General features: G+C 55.8%; 1 protein-coding gene across 1 annotated transcript in view; it reads right to left on the minus strand.

Moving 5' to 3' along the window:
• Window positions 1–581: 581 nt before the first annotated feature.
• TFEB (transcription factor EB) overlaps window positions 582–15,890 on the minus strand; it is a 47,683-nt gene continuing 32,374 nt past the window's right edge. The window contains exons 2-9 of the mRNA XM_057555700.1: window positions 6,763–6,991; window positions 6,428–6,682; window positions 5,812–5,889; window positions 4,165–4,285; window positions 4,018–4,074; window positions 3,445–3,520; window positions 2,675–2,822; window positions 582–1,676 (exon numbers count right to left, since the gene is read on the minus strand). Coding sequence (XP_057411683.1) covers window positions 1,188–1,676; window positions 2,675–2,822; window positions 3,445–3,520; window positions 4,018–4,074; window positions 4,165–4,285; window positions 5,812–5,889; window positions 6,428–6,682; window positions 6,763–6,975 — 1,437 coding nt within the window. The 5' untranslated portion in view covers window positions 6,976–6,991 and the 3' untranslated portion in view covers window positions 582–1,187. The remainder of the gene's footprint in view (window positions 1,677–2,674; window positions 2,823–3,444; window positions 3,521–4,017; window positions 4,075–4,164; window positions 4,286–5,811; window positions 5,890–6,427; window positions 6,683–6,762; window positions 6,992–15,890) is intronic.

Below are 15,890 nucleotides of genomic sequence, written 5' to 3' on the forward strand. Positions count from 1 at the left end.
ATGGTCCCTCTTTCCCCAAACCCATAGAAGGATGCAGCCCCTCACTTCCTAAGGAGTCTGTCCTGCTAGAGACACTAAGTCAGAGGGCAGAGGGCCTTGTCCGCACAGATCAGGCAGCCCACCTATGGAGGGGAAAGAACTGGGGGTGGGGACAGGAGAAACATGCCCCCCATCCCCGGCCAGGGGTAGCCTGGACCCACAGTGCCCAAGAGCAGCAGTTAGGAGCAGTAGACTTGGACAAGCAACGGGGTCTCCCACATCACCCGGGTCAGTGGTCTCAGGCCACAGCTGGAGGTGTGAGACCAGCAGGGCTGCGGCGCCACCTTGTGGCCGCGAGGAGGGACAAGGCCCCCGGCAGGTCCCGAGCCTCCTAAGTAAGGCTAGATCTCCAGCTTCCCATGGGGCAGGGCTGGGGAGTTGGGGGAAACTAGGTGATGGACTCAGTCCCTCCTGTCTGTATCCCCCCTTCCCTGATCCCCATGGGGGCATTTGAACTCTGAATCCAGAAAGGAGCCCACCGGGTTGAATCCTCCCATCTCTGTTGTCCCCAGACCCCCCTCCAAAGAGACAGGACAAACAGGTACAAAGCACAGTGTTTACTAAAGGCACAAAGTGGGGAGCCTGGAGGGGAGCTGCTCTTCCAGCAGTGACCCCACTCTAACTTGAACCCAGCGCCTCCTCTTCTGGCCACCCCCGCCCTCACACCACTTGATGGAGAGCTGTTAGCACCAAAGGGGGGTGGGGGGAGTGCCAGGCTGGAGGACGGGCTTGTTGCCATGAGAGTCCAGAAAGGCAGGCCTGGGCACCCCCTGGACCAGTCACTGCCTCCAAGAAGGAACTTCTGGACCCCTGGTTCCAACGAGTCCTCCTTCATCGGTGGGGGGACCAGGCTCAGAAGGTAGGACCTCGTCTTACCTCCAGCACACCCTGTATCCTCCCTCGCCCTCATGATTTCACCTCCGGGAGCCGGGCTGAAGGCCTATTCCTGCCCAGCCCCATCAAGAGGGCTGCCCCTGGGTGGGGGGCTTCCGACCCCACGGACTGCCAAGGGCACTAAGCCCAAACAGGGGGCCGACAGGGCGGAGTGAGGCAGGGCAGGGGCTACTTCACACACAAGTACAGGCTGGAGGGTGGGAGGGAGGTGGCCCTGGCTCTCCCACCCCCCAGGCCCACCCCCGTGGCCCAGGTCACAGCACGTCGCCCTCCTCCATGCTGAAGCTGCTCCTGCGGCTGCTGGCTTTGGAGGCCTCGGGGGACATGGTGGAGAAGAGGGGGTCGGAGGCCAGTGGTAGCAGTGAGTCGTCCAGGAGCATGAGGTCCAGATCCTTCTTGGACAGGTTGGGGAACGGGGAGCCATGCTCTGGCCCCAGAGGTTCGGGGTAGCCTGGGGGCCCTTCGTTGCCCCCGCCCCCAAAGCTCAGGCTGTGGCTGAAGTCCAGGTGGTGGAATGGGGACGGTGGCTGGGCTGGCTGGGCTGGCGGGGGCAGCTGGGCCTGGGGGGGCAGAGCCGGCAGTGGCTCAGGGTCGGGGACCTCGGCCCCCAGCAGCAGGGCCTCCCTCGGACCCTCCTCGCTGGGTAGCTCCTGCTTCACCACCTGCTGGGCCAGCTCGGCCATGTTCATGCCCGAGGGCGAGGTGGTGGGGAGGCCGTGCACCCGAGCCTGCATCTCCAGCTCCTGCAGGTGCGGCAGACAGAGGCTGGAGGTGCACACCCGTGGGGACCCATTGCCCGCCCCCCCACCTCCGCTGCAGCCCTTGCCCCTCCTTTTGTGGCACCCAAGACCACAAAATGTCTCAGCTGGGAGGAAGCATAGGGCAGCTCTAGAGTCTAGACCAGTGTTTTTTCAAACTACAAGTCGCAACTCATGAGTGAGTTGGGAGACCACTACAGTGAGCCTTGACCAGCTCTCTATTTTTTTAATTGAAATAGACTTGCCTAGACTAGACTAGACGAGAAACTATCAGAATGCACTGCATCTATTAAGGATGAGGGTTCTTTCATGAAACTTTGATTTTTCACTTTGAGTATGGCTATGTGTGCTGGATTGTAATGTGAATTGTATTATCTACCATAAGAAATAGAAGAATTTTAAGCTGTAGTCCAGCTGCCCTTTGTATAGATGACCAGCCTCAGGTCCAAAGAGGACAAGAGGCCTTCAACACAGAGCCAGGACTAGGCAGCTCTAGGTGGTAGGATGGACTCTCCCAAGCCTTTATTCTTTCTCTTGTCCCCTGTGGTGATTCTTAGCATTACCCACCATAAAGTCCCAGCTCTCTGCCTCCCACAGGGGTAGGTTTGCCCTTTCCTGCCCCCTTGACGTTAGGTATAGGCATGTGCTTGCATTGATGGAGGAAATGTGAGCAGAAGGGACAAGTGTCACCCTAAGGGTGACACATGGCTTTAAGAGCCAGCTCTAGATGTGCCTGTCCGTCAGCTTGGGTCCCAGAATAAGGGTCTCACGAAACAGGCCCTCCAGCTGACATCTGTTGCTTAAAGCTGCTGGGGATTGTTTGTTACCAAACTATAACATCCTGACTGATACGTCCTCCCTCCTCATGGGCATCATCCCCATGTCTCCAACTTCAGAAGTATAAGCACTGCCCCTGGGGTCAGGACTCAGGCCAGGGGTCAGGAGTCCGAGCTACCCAAGAAGTCCAAGTTCAGGGGCCAGACCTGGATGCGGAGCCAGAGCTGCTTGTTGGTCATCTCCAGGCGCCGAGAGTGGTTCTCCAGCTCCCGGGACTTCTGCAGGTCCTTCTGCATCCTCCGGATGTAATCAACAGAGGCCTTGAGGATGGTGCCCTTGTTCCAGCGCACATCCCTGCAGGCCAGGCAGAATCAGAGGTGCATGCTCAGAGGAGGGGTCAAGTATTTGCCAGGAGCTTAGTGGGTGGAAGTAAAACCCTGTTCGGAGCTTATGTCGCCTCTCCCAACTTTGCCCCAAATCCCAGATCCAGCCAACCCCTACTTATGAAGGAAGCTGATCTCCATCTGCACAGAACGGGCCTTCCCAGGTAACTATGGTGCCACCACCCACGTCACTAATCCCAGGAACCAAGCAATTCGGAGCAGCCTCCTTCCCCAGGCCTCCCATTCCTGCCACCAACACCCACACCCACACCCATCCTTGACTCTCACTACTCCTGTCCCTGGACCACCTCTGCGCCAGTCCTGTGGCCTCGCCAAACTTTCCCAGCATGACTCCAGCATGACTCCTCCTTCAGGAAGTACCCCGGACCCCACCCTCACTTCTGGGACATCTGCTCCTCTGTCTTGAGCCTTCCTTATTTGGGGGAGGGAGGAATCTTCTTTTCCCAAATAGATGATAAGCTCTTTAAGGCAGCAACCAAGGGATTCTCTTCCCATCCCTTCCCCCTGGCAACCAGCAGTTAATACCTGTGAGCTGCTGCCCTCCCTTCCCTTCCTCCAGGAAACCCACTCACAAGTCGTTGGCCTTGGGGATCAGCATTCCCAGCTCCTTGATTCGGTCGTTGATGTTGAACCTCCGTCTCCTTTCAACTAAAAGTAACAAATTCCAGGAGGGGTCATTAGGGGGATGAAGACCCCACCTGGGACGAAGGGTCCAGCCCAAGCAGGGATGCCTTAGTCCTTCTGGGAAGTAATGGGTGACCAACCAAATGGGATTTCTATGGGGGTGAGGGTGTCGGGGGCAGGTCGGACACAGCTAAGGGGGTCAGGCTGCAGCGGGCGAAGCTGCCTGGGGAAGACTCTCTCTCTCTCCACTGCCCAGAACTCCTTCCCAGACTCCACGCCCTAAAGAAAACAATCTGATAAACTCATTCCCTCTGAAGTGCTGGGAATTTCATGAATACCTCTTCCCTGGAGCTCTTCTCCCACCCCTTCCTAGAAAGGGCTGACGGGAAGAGGGCTGTGCTGAACCCAGTCACACCAATGCCAGGATTTTAAGGCCTTGGGTAGGGAATCCTTCCTAGAAGCTGTGCAGGACAGAGAGTGGCTTTTGAGCCAGCCCAGGAAGAGGGGCTGGGGAGACTCACTGAGGTTGTGATTGTCTTTCTTCTGTCGCTCCTTGGCCAGGGCCCGGCTCTCAGCATCTGGAGAACAGGAGAGGAGAGAGGAGCTGGGAGGGGAAGGGAAGTGGCAGGACTCGGGAGCTGGGGCGCAGGGAAGCAGTGGGCTGGTACCTGTAAGCTCTCGCTTCTGGGTCAGGTCGGCTGGGCAGGAGCTGCTGGTGACGCCCACCAGGGAGGTGGTGACCTGGGGGTCTCCACTGTACACATTTAGGTGACTGCTGGACAGGGGCAGCTGCAGGGTGAGGTGGGGAAGGGTACCCGATGAGCAGCCCCCTGTCTTCGGGGGGCTCTCCCCAGGGCCCATCGTCCCAAGATTCCCCGGGACACTGGGGGAGGCTGCGCTGGGGTCACCCAGGGCAGAGTCCAGAGCTGAATAAGAGGCAGCCCCTGCCCTCAAGGAGCAACCAGCCAGCGCTGGGAAGCAGCTGGAGACAGAGGAGATAGTGGGTGAGAGGATTTCCCCCAGGGCCTTTGGAAGCCAAGGGGAGGGGCAGCTAATCTATTCTGGAGTTTCTGGAAGGTTTTCAGAGGGCGTGGTGAGGAAGGGCACTATGGGCAGGGGGACGGCTGAGCGGGGAAGCGGCCAGGACAGAGCATGAGGTCACAAGCACCTCAAGCTGAAGGAGCGCAGTGGTGGCGGGGGAGTGGGGGGAGATCCTGCCGGACGCTGGAGGGCAGGTTCCACTTGCAGAGCCCCTGGGACTTGGTGATGAGCGGCCATTGGGGGTTTAAACGGGCCCCACAGGGACAGGTTTGAGCTCTGGAAAGATCTTCGCAGTTCCTGCCACACATTCACACAGAGCAAATCACAGGCCCAGAACCCTGCAGGGTACTCTGGCCCCCACTAAAGGGGCCAGACGCTGTGCCCTCCTCTCTGGCCTCCCAGCCCCCGATGCCCCTGCTGGCAGCAGGCTTCCGACCCACTGGCCCCGGCCAACTCCTGATGAGCCCCTGGGCACTGTCACCAGGCAGCGGGGATTGAGGACTGACGCCTTGACTTCCCTCAGCAGCATGGGCTGGGGCCCAAGGGGCAGGCGTGAGCAGCTAAGGTTCAGGGATCTCCAAAAAAAAGGGAAGGGAACACCTGCAATTCCACCTGCTCAGTGTAAGTACCTGTCCCCCCTTGTGCAGAGCTAGCCCCCAATTTCTTGCCTTATCTAATTTTCCCACCAGCCCGTGGGTAGAAGGCATCATCCCCAGGGGCTCAGAACAGTTAAGGGACTTCCCAGTCACAGCCAAAGCCAGAATCGAGGCCTCTGGATTCCAAGCTTGACCCCTTCCCACCTGCTCTGTCACCTCTGCCCAGGAAGCCCAGAGAGCACTAACGCTGCCAGGAGGCTGCCGGAGGGAGGGAACCGAACCAGCCTGAAATCACCTGCCCCTCGGAGTGAGGGACACAGGCCTGTGCTTTCTGGGTCCTGGGCTTGGTAGAAGAGGGGGCCCCATATCTCAGAGAAAACTCATCAGCTCCAGGCCTTCCTGGGGCCACACTGCTCCCTCAGTACCAGTGCCTCCTGACCCACCCCCGACCCAGGAAGCCCTCCCCAGCCCCTCTCCCCCCACAAGCCCCACCATGCGCGCAGGCTGAGGTGCACCCTCTGGATTCACAGTTCTGCCGGACCCTGGGCCCTCGTCACATGATTTGATGGAGGTGACTCTCATCTCTGTAGGAGATATTCTAGTTCTCTCCAGGCTCACAGCCGCTGCAGGGCCCTGCCCCTCCCTCTGACACACCCACCCCGCCCTGGCCAGCAATACCGTATTGGGAATCTGAGTTTCTGGATTGATGAAGCCCAGGACATCGTCCAGACACATAATGTTGTCGATGACATCAAACTGAAAGGGAAAAAATAGTCCATATTGGGGGGGTGCCTACTCGGAGAAAGGCAGGGGAAAAGGGGCACTGGGACAGCCACTGACCTGAAGGGACCTTGGCGCCCACCTCACCCCATCTGCTCATCTGGGGGGACGGAAACAGACCCAGAGAGGGGATGAGCTGTCCAGGCCGCCCAGGCCCCAAGGCCCAGGCCAGGGCTCTGCCCAAGGAGCCAAGCTGCGCAGGGAGATGGCTTTATATACCCTCTGTCAGGACATGGCTTTGCAGGTGTGCTGGGTATTCCTGTAGGAGTCTCCTGTGTCCCCCTAGCAGAGGTTTCCAAAGTAGGGATGTTTCTCCTAGGAGACTGGGGCTCCCTGAGGGCGGGGCCGTGTCTCCCCTCAGATGGGGTCTCCCCGAGGGCGGGGCCGTGTCTCCCCTCAGACCCGGGCTCCCTGAGGGCAGTATCTTGCCTCTGCCATTAGACCAGGAGTCCCAGGAGCGCAGCACGTGGCCCCAGCTCTGCTGGTGGCAGGCACCGGCCAGCTCCTCACTCACCTCCCGCTCAGGGTTGGAGCCGATGTGCAGCATGGCCATGGGGCTGTTGGGAGCACTGTTGCCGGCTGAGGACGACAACACGTGTCCGGCCCGCACGCCCGGGGAGGCGGCTGGCAGGGGCTTTGGGGAGCCCTGAGCAGGGCTGATGTGGGCAGCAAACTTGTTCCCGTAGGTCTCAGACAGGTACTCCCGCACCTTCTGGTCCCGGGACTGCTGCAGGTGGTAGGAGGTGGGGTTCTCCAGGTAGGACTGCACCTGGAGGGGGGAGGAGGTAAAGGGCTCAGGGCGGGGGCTCCGAGGACCGGGGCGAAGGGTCAGGGTGGAGCAGGCCTTACCTTCAGCACCTCCCCGGGCACAGGCGGTGGAGACTGGAAGTGGACGGGGGTGTTGATGGCGGGGGTGGGCGGCGCGCCCAGCTGCTGCTGTTGTTGCTGCTGCTGCTGCTGCATGTAATGCATGACGGCCTGCTGCTGCATGCGCTCCCGCTGCTCCTCCTGCTGCGCCTGCTCCCGCATGAGCTGCATGCGGAGCCCGATGCGTGACGCCATGCTGGCTGCTGGCTCCCTGCGGACGGGAGGGGGCAGTGCTGTGAGGCACGGTCCCCTTCAACGTGCATGGGGTCCTGGGACTTCCCTGGCGGTCCAGTGGCTAGGACTCTGTGCTTCCACTGCAGGGGGCCCAGGTTCCATCCCTGGTCAGGGAACTGAGATCCCGCAAGTCATGCCGTGCAGCCCAAAACAAACAAACAAACAAACAAAAAACAAAACAAAGTGCACGGGGTCTTGGGGAAGGGGCCAAGACAAGGGCAACCACATTTTACAGGAGAGGGGGAGAAATTTGCCCAAGGTCACCAAGCAAATGGGTGACAGAGACTTAAACCCAAGTCTGCTGGTTCTTGGGCCAGAGATGCAGACTCCCTCCAGGTCAGCCTCCCAGACTTGAAGTCAACCTTGACTCCTTTCTCTCATGCTACCTGGTGAGCCTCCAGATCTGACCTCAAATACATCCTCCTCTGCCACTGCCTCGCTGCCACCAGTGTGAGCCCAGCCTCTGCTATGCCTTACCTGGCTTCCTGAAGGCACCTCCTAACGTCAGACTCCCTCCTGCTTGCCCCATGACATTCTACTTGCAACTCAGTAATTAGAGGGGTCCTGTTAAAACCAAAGTTAGATCCTGTCCCTCTTTCGGCTCAGAACTCTCCATGGCTCCTGTTTCACTCAGTGTAAAAGCCAAAGTCCTTACCATAAAAAGCCCTCTATGATCTGTCCCCACCTCATGGTCCCTGTGACCCTATTATCTCCTACTCTCCTCCTTGTTCCATCTGCTCCAGCCACACCCAATCCCTCAGACATACCAGGCACGTTTCCTACCTCAGGGCCTTTGCACCTGCGCTTCCCTCCGCCTGAGGTGCCCATCCCCCAGACACCACCATGGCTCATTCCTTCACCTCCACTACTCAAGTGGGTCACCTCCTTACAGAGACCTTCCATGACTACCCTATTTAAAACTGCAAACCCCCCACCAGCGCCCCCCCCCGACTTTATGCTCCTTCCCTGTTTTGTTTCTCCATGTCACTTATCACCATCTTAAATATTACACATTTTTGCTTACTTATTTCAATTCATTCTCTATCTCTTTCTCAACAGGAATGCAAACTCCCCTGAGGGCAGGCATTTTGTCTGTCTTGTTCACTGCTGTGCCTCAGGCCTCTATGAACATGTGCAGGAATGGTTACTATTTATGAACCAGCATTGGCCATACAGCAGCGAGCCAGCTGCAGTCCCTGAGCTCCTGGCATCTACAGTCCAGTAAATGAGAAAGGCAAGCCCTCAGGCCATTGTAACCCTGCACAGGGAGGGCCACTGCAGGGCACCTGGTCCTCCCAGGGCCCAGGGAGAGCTTTCCACCACCCAGCACATCAGCCCTGATCTTTGAAGGGTCTCAGGAGGACAGGGGACTAAGGCCTATTTGGGAAGGGGGCAGGACAGGACAGAATGAGTCTTGCAGCTGGTTGCACTCTGTCCCTAGCTCACTGAGTGACCCTGGGCACATCCCTCCCCATCTCTGAGCCTCCATCTCCCCATCCACAAGATGAAAACCTTGGACTGGGTGATTTCTAAGGTCCTTCCCAGCTGGGATGGGCTGAGACTCTCTGAGAGGTGCAGGGGCCCTGGGGGTGCCCAGATGCCATAAGGTCCTGACAGGGGCTGGAGGGTCCCCTCTCAGCGATATTGCAAGAGGCAATACAACTTCATAGTTGAGCAAGTGCTACAAACAGGGCTTGAATCTCAGTTCTGCCACTTCTTTGCTGTGTGACCTTGGGCAAGTCACTTAACTTCTCTGAGCCTCAGTTCCCTTACCTGTAAAGAGTTTCAGAAGATTGGTGAGAGCATTAAATGAAAATAATGTGTCTTCAACAGTGTGCAGCACTTGGTAGGCTGAGTGGGTGAGTGATGGATCAGCACAAGATTGGCGGGTCAGCTACAGCGTAGACCAGAGGCCAGAGCTGTGCCCCAAGGTCCTAAGGATGAGACCAGACCTCTGGGGGTGGCAAAGGAAAGCAGCACAGGCTGACATGTTCTGCCTAATGCCAGACATCAGACTAAGTCAGCATTAGCGGAAGGTACTGGCATATATTCAGTGAAAATCACCGGATCATGGAAATAATAATAATTTGCATCTATCTGAGCATTTACTGTGTGCTGGGCACTGTTCCAAGCACTTTAACCTCAAACAGCCCCATCTGGTAGCTTTGGTTATTATTCTCCTTCTACAGATAAGGAGAAACAGAAGCACAGGGAGGTTAGGTCTCGGACAGCGGGGACAGTGCTGGGACCCAATCCCACATTCTGGCTCCCTGGCTCATGGTGGGTGAGGGTGAAGGGTCTTCAGACCATCATGTCTCCATGTAGAGCTGGGAAGGCGTTTGTCCCAGGTTGCATGTCTGGTTGATCCAGGGCCGCCCAAGCCACCTGACCCCCAAGCCAGGGCTCCTTCTAATCACCCTGCATCCCGCCCTACAAAGTAGAGCAGCACTACCCATCTCGAGGGCTGAGTACTCAGTGGCCCTAACCTTACCTCCCTTCCTCCCTTCTCTGCCCCCATAGGCCGGGAATTTGTGACGAGGCTGCCTCAGCCCCAGGGGTCTCTCTGCCCAGCTCCCTGCAGGACAGTTCCCCCCCTCCTCTGTCCTGCAGCAGGGACACATCTGCAGCCTCCACCTCTGTCCTGTGCTCCTACAGAGGGGTAGCCTGTCTTTGCCCGCCCTCCCACAACTGCAGCCCTGCAGACCGCACAGGCTCTGACCCCAGCCCAGCTCACTCCCCTCGCAGCTGCACCCCCTGCCTGCTCACAAATGCAGTGAGCTCCTCCCCCTCAGGAACAATCTAACTTCAGTTGGCCCATGGGGGCGGGGGTGGGGTGAGGGTGCAGACATCGAGCCTGGCAGTGCCAGTCGGCACGGGGAGGACTGAGGGAGAACGAGCCCCTTGTTTCTCTCACAAAGGGCTGGGCGCCCATCCTGGGCTGGGCGAGAACATGGGCTCTGCCCGCCCAGCCTCTCACTGCCTGCGCCAGCCTCAGTTTGCTCATTTGTAAAATGGACGCAGGAATCCCTGTCCCACCACCCCGCCGGGGTCTGTGAGAGCCTCCTGGGGGAGGATATTGAATTATGAACCTCAGCTGTCTGTGTATCAGAGAGTGTCAGAAGCCTTAGCCTGTCCCTGGTCCTCTGACAGAAGGTGACTCTCCATCCCCAACCCTGTTGTCAAAGTTTTCACCCCCCTCGCAGAGCTGCTTCTACCCGCAGAGTCCCAGCCCCCTGCCCTGGCTCCCAGCCTGGGTTGCTCTAAGCGTGGCCAGGTGGGATGGGTGTGGGGTTAAGGGCAGGAGTTCAGGGGTGAGGGGATCCGAGGGCGGATGGGGGGTCCAAGAGAGACCCTGGGGGTGCTAACACCCCCCCAACCCCCAAGCACACCTGCTCACTCAAAGCCTAAGGGCCACTCGCAGCCTCCCCCAGTGCCCAGTCTGGTCAGGAAGGGCTGAGAGGAGGAACACGGGAGATCTAAAATGCCCCAGACCCTCCCCATCATCTAACGTCAGACCCACCAGGCCTGGAAAGGGTCCACGGTGCATGTACTCGGTAACACTGGGAACTCGAGTGCCCACTACGATGCAGACCCTGGGGCTAGGGTGTTTCCCCAAGAACCTTCTCCCCTGTCCCCTCCTCCTGAGGGGACCAGGGGGTCTGATGCTCCAGAGAATTCCTGCCCCTGCCCAGTAGCATGGAAAACATAGCAGGGCCTTAAGTTGCAGCCGAGGCAATGAGAGCTGCCCCCATCTGCACCCTCAGAATCCACGGGCCGCCTCTGCTGAGGTTCCCCCAGAACCTCGCACCTGCCTCTACCTTCCCTAAGCCGTGTCGGGGTTCTAGTTTAGTTGTGACCAAAATGGACTTCACAGTCCAACAGAGGCAGCCAAAGTGCCTGCTCTGCCCATACTGGCTGGGTGACTTTGGGAAAGCCACTTAACCTCTCTGTGCCTTGGTTTCCTCCCCAGTAAAATGGAGCCAATAATGGCATCTGCCTCTTGGGGTCGTTGTGAGGATTCAAGGAGACACAGCGAGTGTGCAGAACGCACCTAACAGCCCTTAGGCGTTTGATAACGGGTGGGTCCTGACTCCCCTCCGAAGCTGTGCCCTCCTCTGGTCAGGGGCCTGAGCTGGTTTCACACCAGCCTCCCTCGTCAGTCATTTATGCCTTAGTATGAACAGGCTGGTCAGAACCTTTTCCAAGGGAAGATGTGGACAGAGGGAGGGGAAAGACAGGGAGAAATCAGTGAACTCCATGAGGAGACGAAAGGAGAAAGAGGGTCCCAGAACAGAAAGGTCTCAGATATAGGAAAAAAGATCTCAGAGATACGGCACTGAGTGGACAAATCAAACTGCAGAATAAAATGTACAGCCGGAGCCCACTTAGGCAGGAAATGAGTAAATGTGTAGAAAAGACTAGAAGAATCAAGATGCTCTTTGAATCCTTGCCATGGGTCAGGGCTGGGCTAGGTGCTTTTCAACTATTAACTCATCTGTTCTTCACAACAACCCCAGGCAGTGACTATTATTGCCCTCAATTTTCAGGGAGAAACTGAGGCACAGAGTGGTGAAGTCACTGGCCCTAAGTTATACAGCCGATAAGTAGCAGGAGGGCAATTTGAACCAGGCAGCCTGGTTCACAGCCCCCACGTTTTATCCACTCATCTGGGCACCCCCAACACCCAAACTGTTCACTGTGTTACCTCTGGGGAGGGGCAGTAGAGTGGGGAGGGGCAAAGAGGTGTTTTTATAGTTTCTCATTCCACTTTCGAAGCACTTAACTCCTAGGATGTGAAGATGCGTTACTTGTGTGATTCTTTTAAAACAAGGGAAAAGGAAGTAGGGCAGCTTCTAGGGGTTTGTGAGGGGCCCAACCTGCTTCCAATCATGTCCGAAGTTGGGTCCCCCCAGCTCCACCTGGAGTCTGGCCCGAGCCCTGCCCTGCTCAGCGCAATGGTTGTTAGGCCAGCTGAGGACCCACGGTGAGGACACTGAGTGGCCTCTGGAGGCACAGGCCAGGGTCGGAAGCCACATGCCAGCTGGAGCTGGAGGGCCAGGACCCAGGCCTAACTCAGTTTCCACTACAGCCCTGACACAAGCCTTAGGAGGGGACATGATCCCTTTTTGGAGAGCCCCCTAAAAAGCCCTGAGCCGAGGCACCTCCCTTCAATTGCTTGTGGGGCCTGAACTGCCCTGGGGATTTTTCTGCCTTCCAGATGATCCTTTAAAAATATGAGCAGGAAGCAGAAAATACATAGATGCCATGAGCCAGGAACTCCCTTCCTAAGTATCTGCCCAGCAGAAAAGCATCCATGTGGGCACCAGAGGACACGGACTAGAAAGTTTACAGCAGCGCTATAGACAGTGGCCAAAACTGGACATCACCCAAACGTCCATCAACAGGAAGATGGATAAAGAAGTTGTGGTACCTCCATGCCCTGGAATGCTGCTCAGTGATGGAAGTGAACCAACTATTGCTACACACAACTCAGATGACTCTTGCAGACATAATAGCAAACAAAAGAAGGCAAACACGCACACAGCACGATCGATGTACAAACAGTTCAAAAACGGGGGAAATGAATCTTGCATGTTAGAAGTTAGGATCCTGGTCACTCTTGCGGGGGGAGTGACAGGGAGGTGGCACAGGACAGCCTGGGGTGGGTGTGGGGACTAGGAATGTTCTGTAATTTGATGCGGGTGTTGGTGACACGGGAGTGTCCAGTTTATGAAAATGCATCCAGATGCTCACTCAATAGTTTGTACACTTTTCTGTAGGTGTGTCATACTTTCATTAAAATTTTACGTAAGAATGAGGGCAGACCTTAAAGAATGTAAAAGAAAAGTTGAACAAATTACCCTCTCCCCTCCCCCACCCAAGTGTGGCTACGACTTTAAAATGCCTTTGGTACCAGGCAGCTTCAATGCAACTGCCTGAATGTAGCTTGGTACATCCTCTTTGGAAGAGCAGTTTGGCAATATGTATCAAAGCCTTAAAAAATATCCACTAGCCTGAGGAAGAAATCTCAAATGCAGAAAAGGCTTTTATGCATGAAGATGCCCATCACACTATATAGTGAAAAATAAAAAATAATCTCAATGTCCAGCAATAGGACGGTTAAATTATGTTGTGTTCAGGAATTCCCTGACGGTCCAGTGGTTAGGACTCTGCGCTTCCACTGCTGAGGGCCCAGGTTCAATTCCTGGTTGGGGAACTAAGATCCTGCAAGCCACGCAGTCAAAAAAAAAAAAAATTATGTTGTGTTCCTCCTCATCAAATGTTGTATTTGCAGTAAGTAACACAGGGATATGTCAAGTGACAAAAAGTAGGATGCAAAGTTGTATATAAAATCTGATCATCATGTACAAATATGTGTAGAAAAACCTCTTGGGAGGAAATATACTAAAATATTACTGACTTCTTTGGATGATGTAATCATGAGTGATTTTTTTTTTCTTTTTACCTTTGGAATGTTGTTCTTTTTCTATAATGAACATGTATATCTTTCCTTTTTTTAATTAATTAATTAATTTATTTGGCTGCGTCGGGTCTTAGCTGCGGCGTGTGGGCTTCCCTCTAGCTGTGGCGTGCAGGCTGTAGAGCACGCAGGCTTAGTTTCCCCGAGGCATGTGGGATCTTAGTTCCCCGACCAGGGATCAAACCCACGTCCCCTGCATTGGAAAGCAGATTCTTGACCACTGGACCACCAGGGAAGTCCCTGTATATCTTTCTAATGAGGAAAAATATTTTATACTAATGCTTATGGAGTACTTACTATGCGCCAGGTATGGTTCAAAGCACCTTATTTAATTATCACAATCACTTCATGACATGAGTACCAGTACTGTCCCCCTCACACACAGAGATGAGGAAACAGGCACAAAGAGGTTGTCACTTGCCAAAGGTCACAGAGCTAATAAGTGGCGAGGCTGGACGCTGGCAGTCTGGCTCCACCACCCTAGTCCTGGGACTTAAGAGTTTGGCCTTGGTCCTGCACTTGGGACAAGGTAGCCACATTTTATTTTAGGGATTTCCACTGAAGATGCGCCTCTCCTCCCACCGCCCCAATCAAAGTGTTTCAGCAGCTGATCTCTTTCATTCCAGCTCAGGGGGCCAGAGGGTGCCCAGGACGAGGGAATGGTCTGGAATCCCCAAACAAAAGCAGAAAAAATTCTGCCCTCCCTCAAAGGGCAGAGATAATTTCCTGTATTCCCAGAAAAAAACATATGTCTGGCGGCTGAAACAACAAAGTGTGGAAGCTCAGAGGCCGGGATGCTTGGTTAAGCCATTTATCACATTCTGCACCTCTGTGGTAGGAAGAAATTTTCTTCTGACCCAGTCTGTTACAAACTACCAGTTGTGTGGGAGCTGCCCAGTCGTGGCGGAGGGGAAATCAAACCAACCACTAAAGGAAGGCGTCCTGAACAGGTGCCGAGGCTCCCGGAAGCAGGGCGAAGGACCCCGAGACCTCCTGGGTAACCTTTCAGCCTTGGGAAGGGAAGAGAGGGGAAGATTCCAGGTCTGGGGTTTGTTTTATCTGCTCTGAGCCCCCTCTGGCCGAGGACGTGGCAAAGGAAGGCCTGATGAGCTAGGAAACGGAACAAGAATGTCCATACAACCCCCTCGCCTTAGGACAGGGCCGTTCCAACTTACCAAGGCAGTCACGGGTCCCTGCAGGGCCTGGCGGGCATCAGTTGGGCCAAACCCAAAGAGAGCTAAGGGTAGGGAGGTGTCATAAGATCCCCAGGAGCTAGCATGCCCTCCCACAAGATGCTATGGGAACTTGGCATCAGAATGCTTGGGGATGAATCCCAGACTTGGGCCTGACTCAGTGTCTGAGCCTAGCCTCAGCCTTTCCATCACTCAAGTGGGACTTACCAGCTGGGGAACCTCTCCCAGAGAGCTGCTGTGATCTAAGTTGGGGTGCTGGGTGATTTCACCTCTGCAAGGGTGAAATCATGGGCAGAAGGGCGATATCACCATTCGGTCACTGGTTACTCTCGCTTCATCCATGCCCACCGGGGGCATCCCTGGGTGAGTCTCCTCTTTCTATTCTTAAATTTCTTTTGAGAAAAGGGTCCCATCCATTCCCCCATCCACTGACACACGCACACGCACACGCACACACACCCCATAGCAAGGCCCCAGGTGGGGGGACAGCACTGCCTATTGATCACCAGCTTCTGTCTCTCCTTACAGACTGGCCAGAAGCAGAAAGGCCTTGGCCAGCTTTTCCCAATACGAGGCACCCTCTTTGTTTCCTCTCTAAAAGCCTTGGGTTTTAAAAGATTTTCTTTTCCAAAGCTTGTATGTTATACATAATTCACTGCGGTGCTATGGGAGAGGCAGGTGGGGAACAGTGAAACCCATCTCTCTAGGTTCTAAAGAGATCAGGAGCAGGCAGAGCACTTAGCACAGGGCTCAGCACTGGAGACACTTAGTCATGTGGGTCGTTATTATCTTAGCTGATCCGTGGCTCCTTAGGGGTCATGAAAGGCAACAGTGGGCTCTCCGGATGCTTCCAACATTGAAAAAAAGCAACTGGGATTCACACTTGCCCCGGTAAGTGTGCACCACAGGACGCTGCAGAAGGCCGGGGGCGGGGGGAGTACAGGCAGGGGCTTGTTTTGGACAAGCCTGAACACAGGCAGGAGGTGGGGAGGAGGGAGAGGAAGGAGAGGGGAGATGAAGGGCAGCCACAGGAGCTCCCGGCCTGCTGAGTGGCCTCCAAGGCCCAGAGCTCAGGCCCATCAGCCCGAGGACCCAGCTCACATCCCACAGGAAAGGGTGGGAGCTGGCACCTCCTGGCTGGCCCAGGGCAAGGCAAGGCAATTGTGCGGCAAGGGGGGCAGCTTCAAAGGCAATCCCAGACC

Source organism: Balaenoptera acutorostrata, chromosome 10 (assembly GCF_949987535.1).
Source record: "Balaenoptera acutorostrata chromosome 10, mBalAcu1.1, whole genome shotgun sequence".
NCBI classification, from domain to species: Eukaryota; Metazoa; Chordata; class Mammalia; order Artiodactyla; family Balaenopteridae; genus Balaenoptera; species Balaenoptera acutorostrata.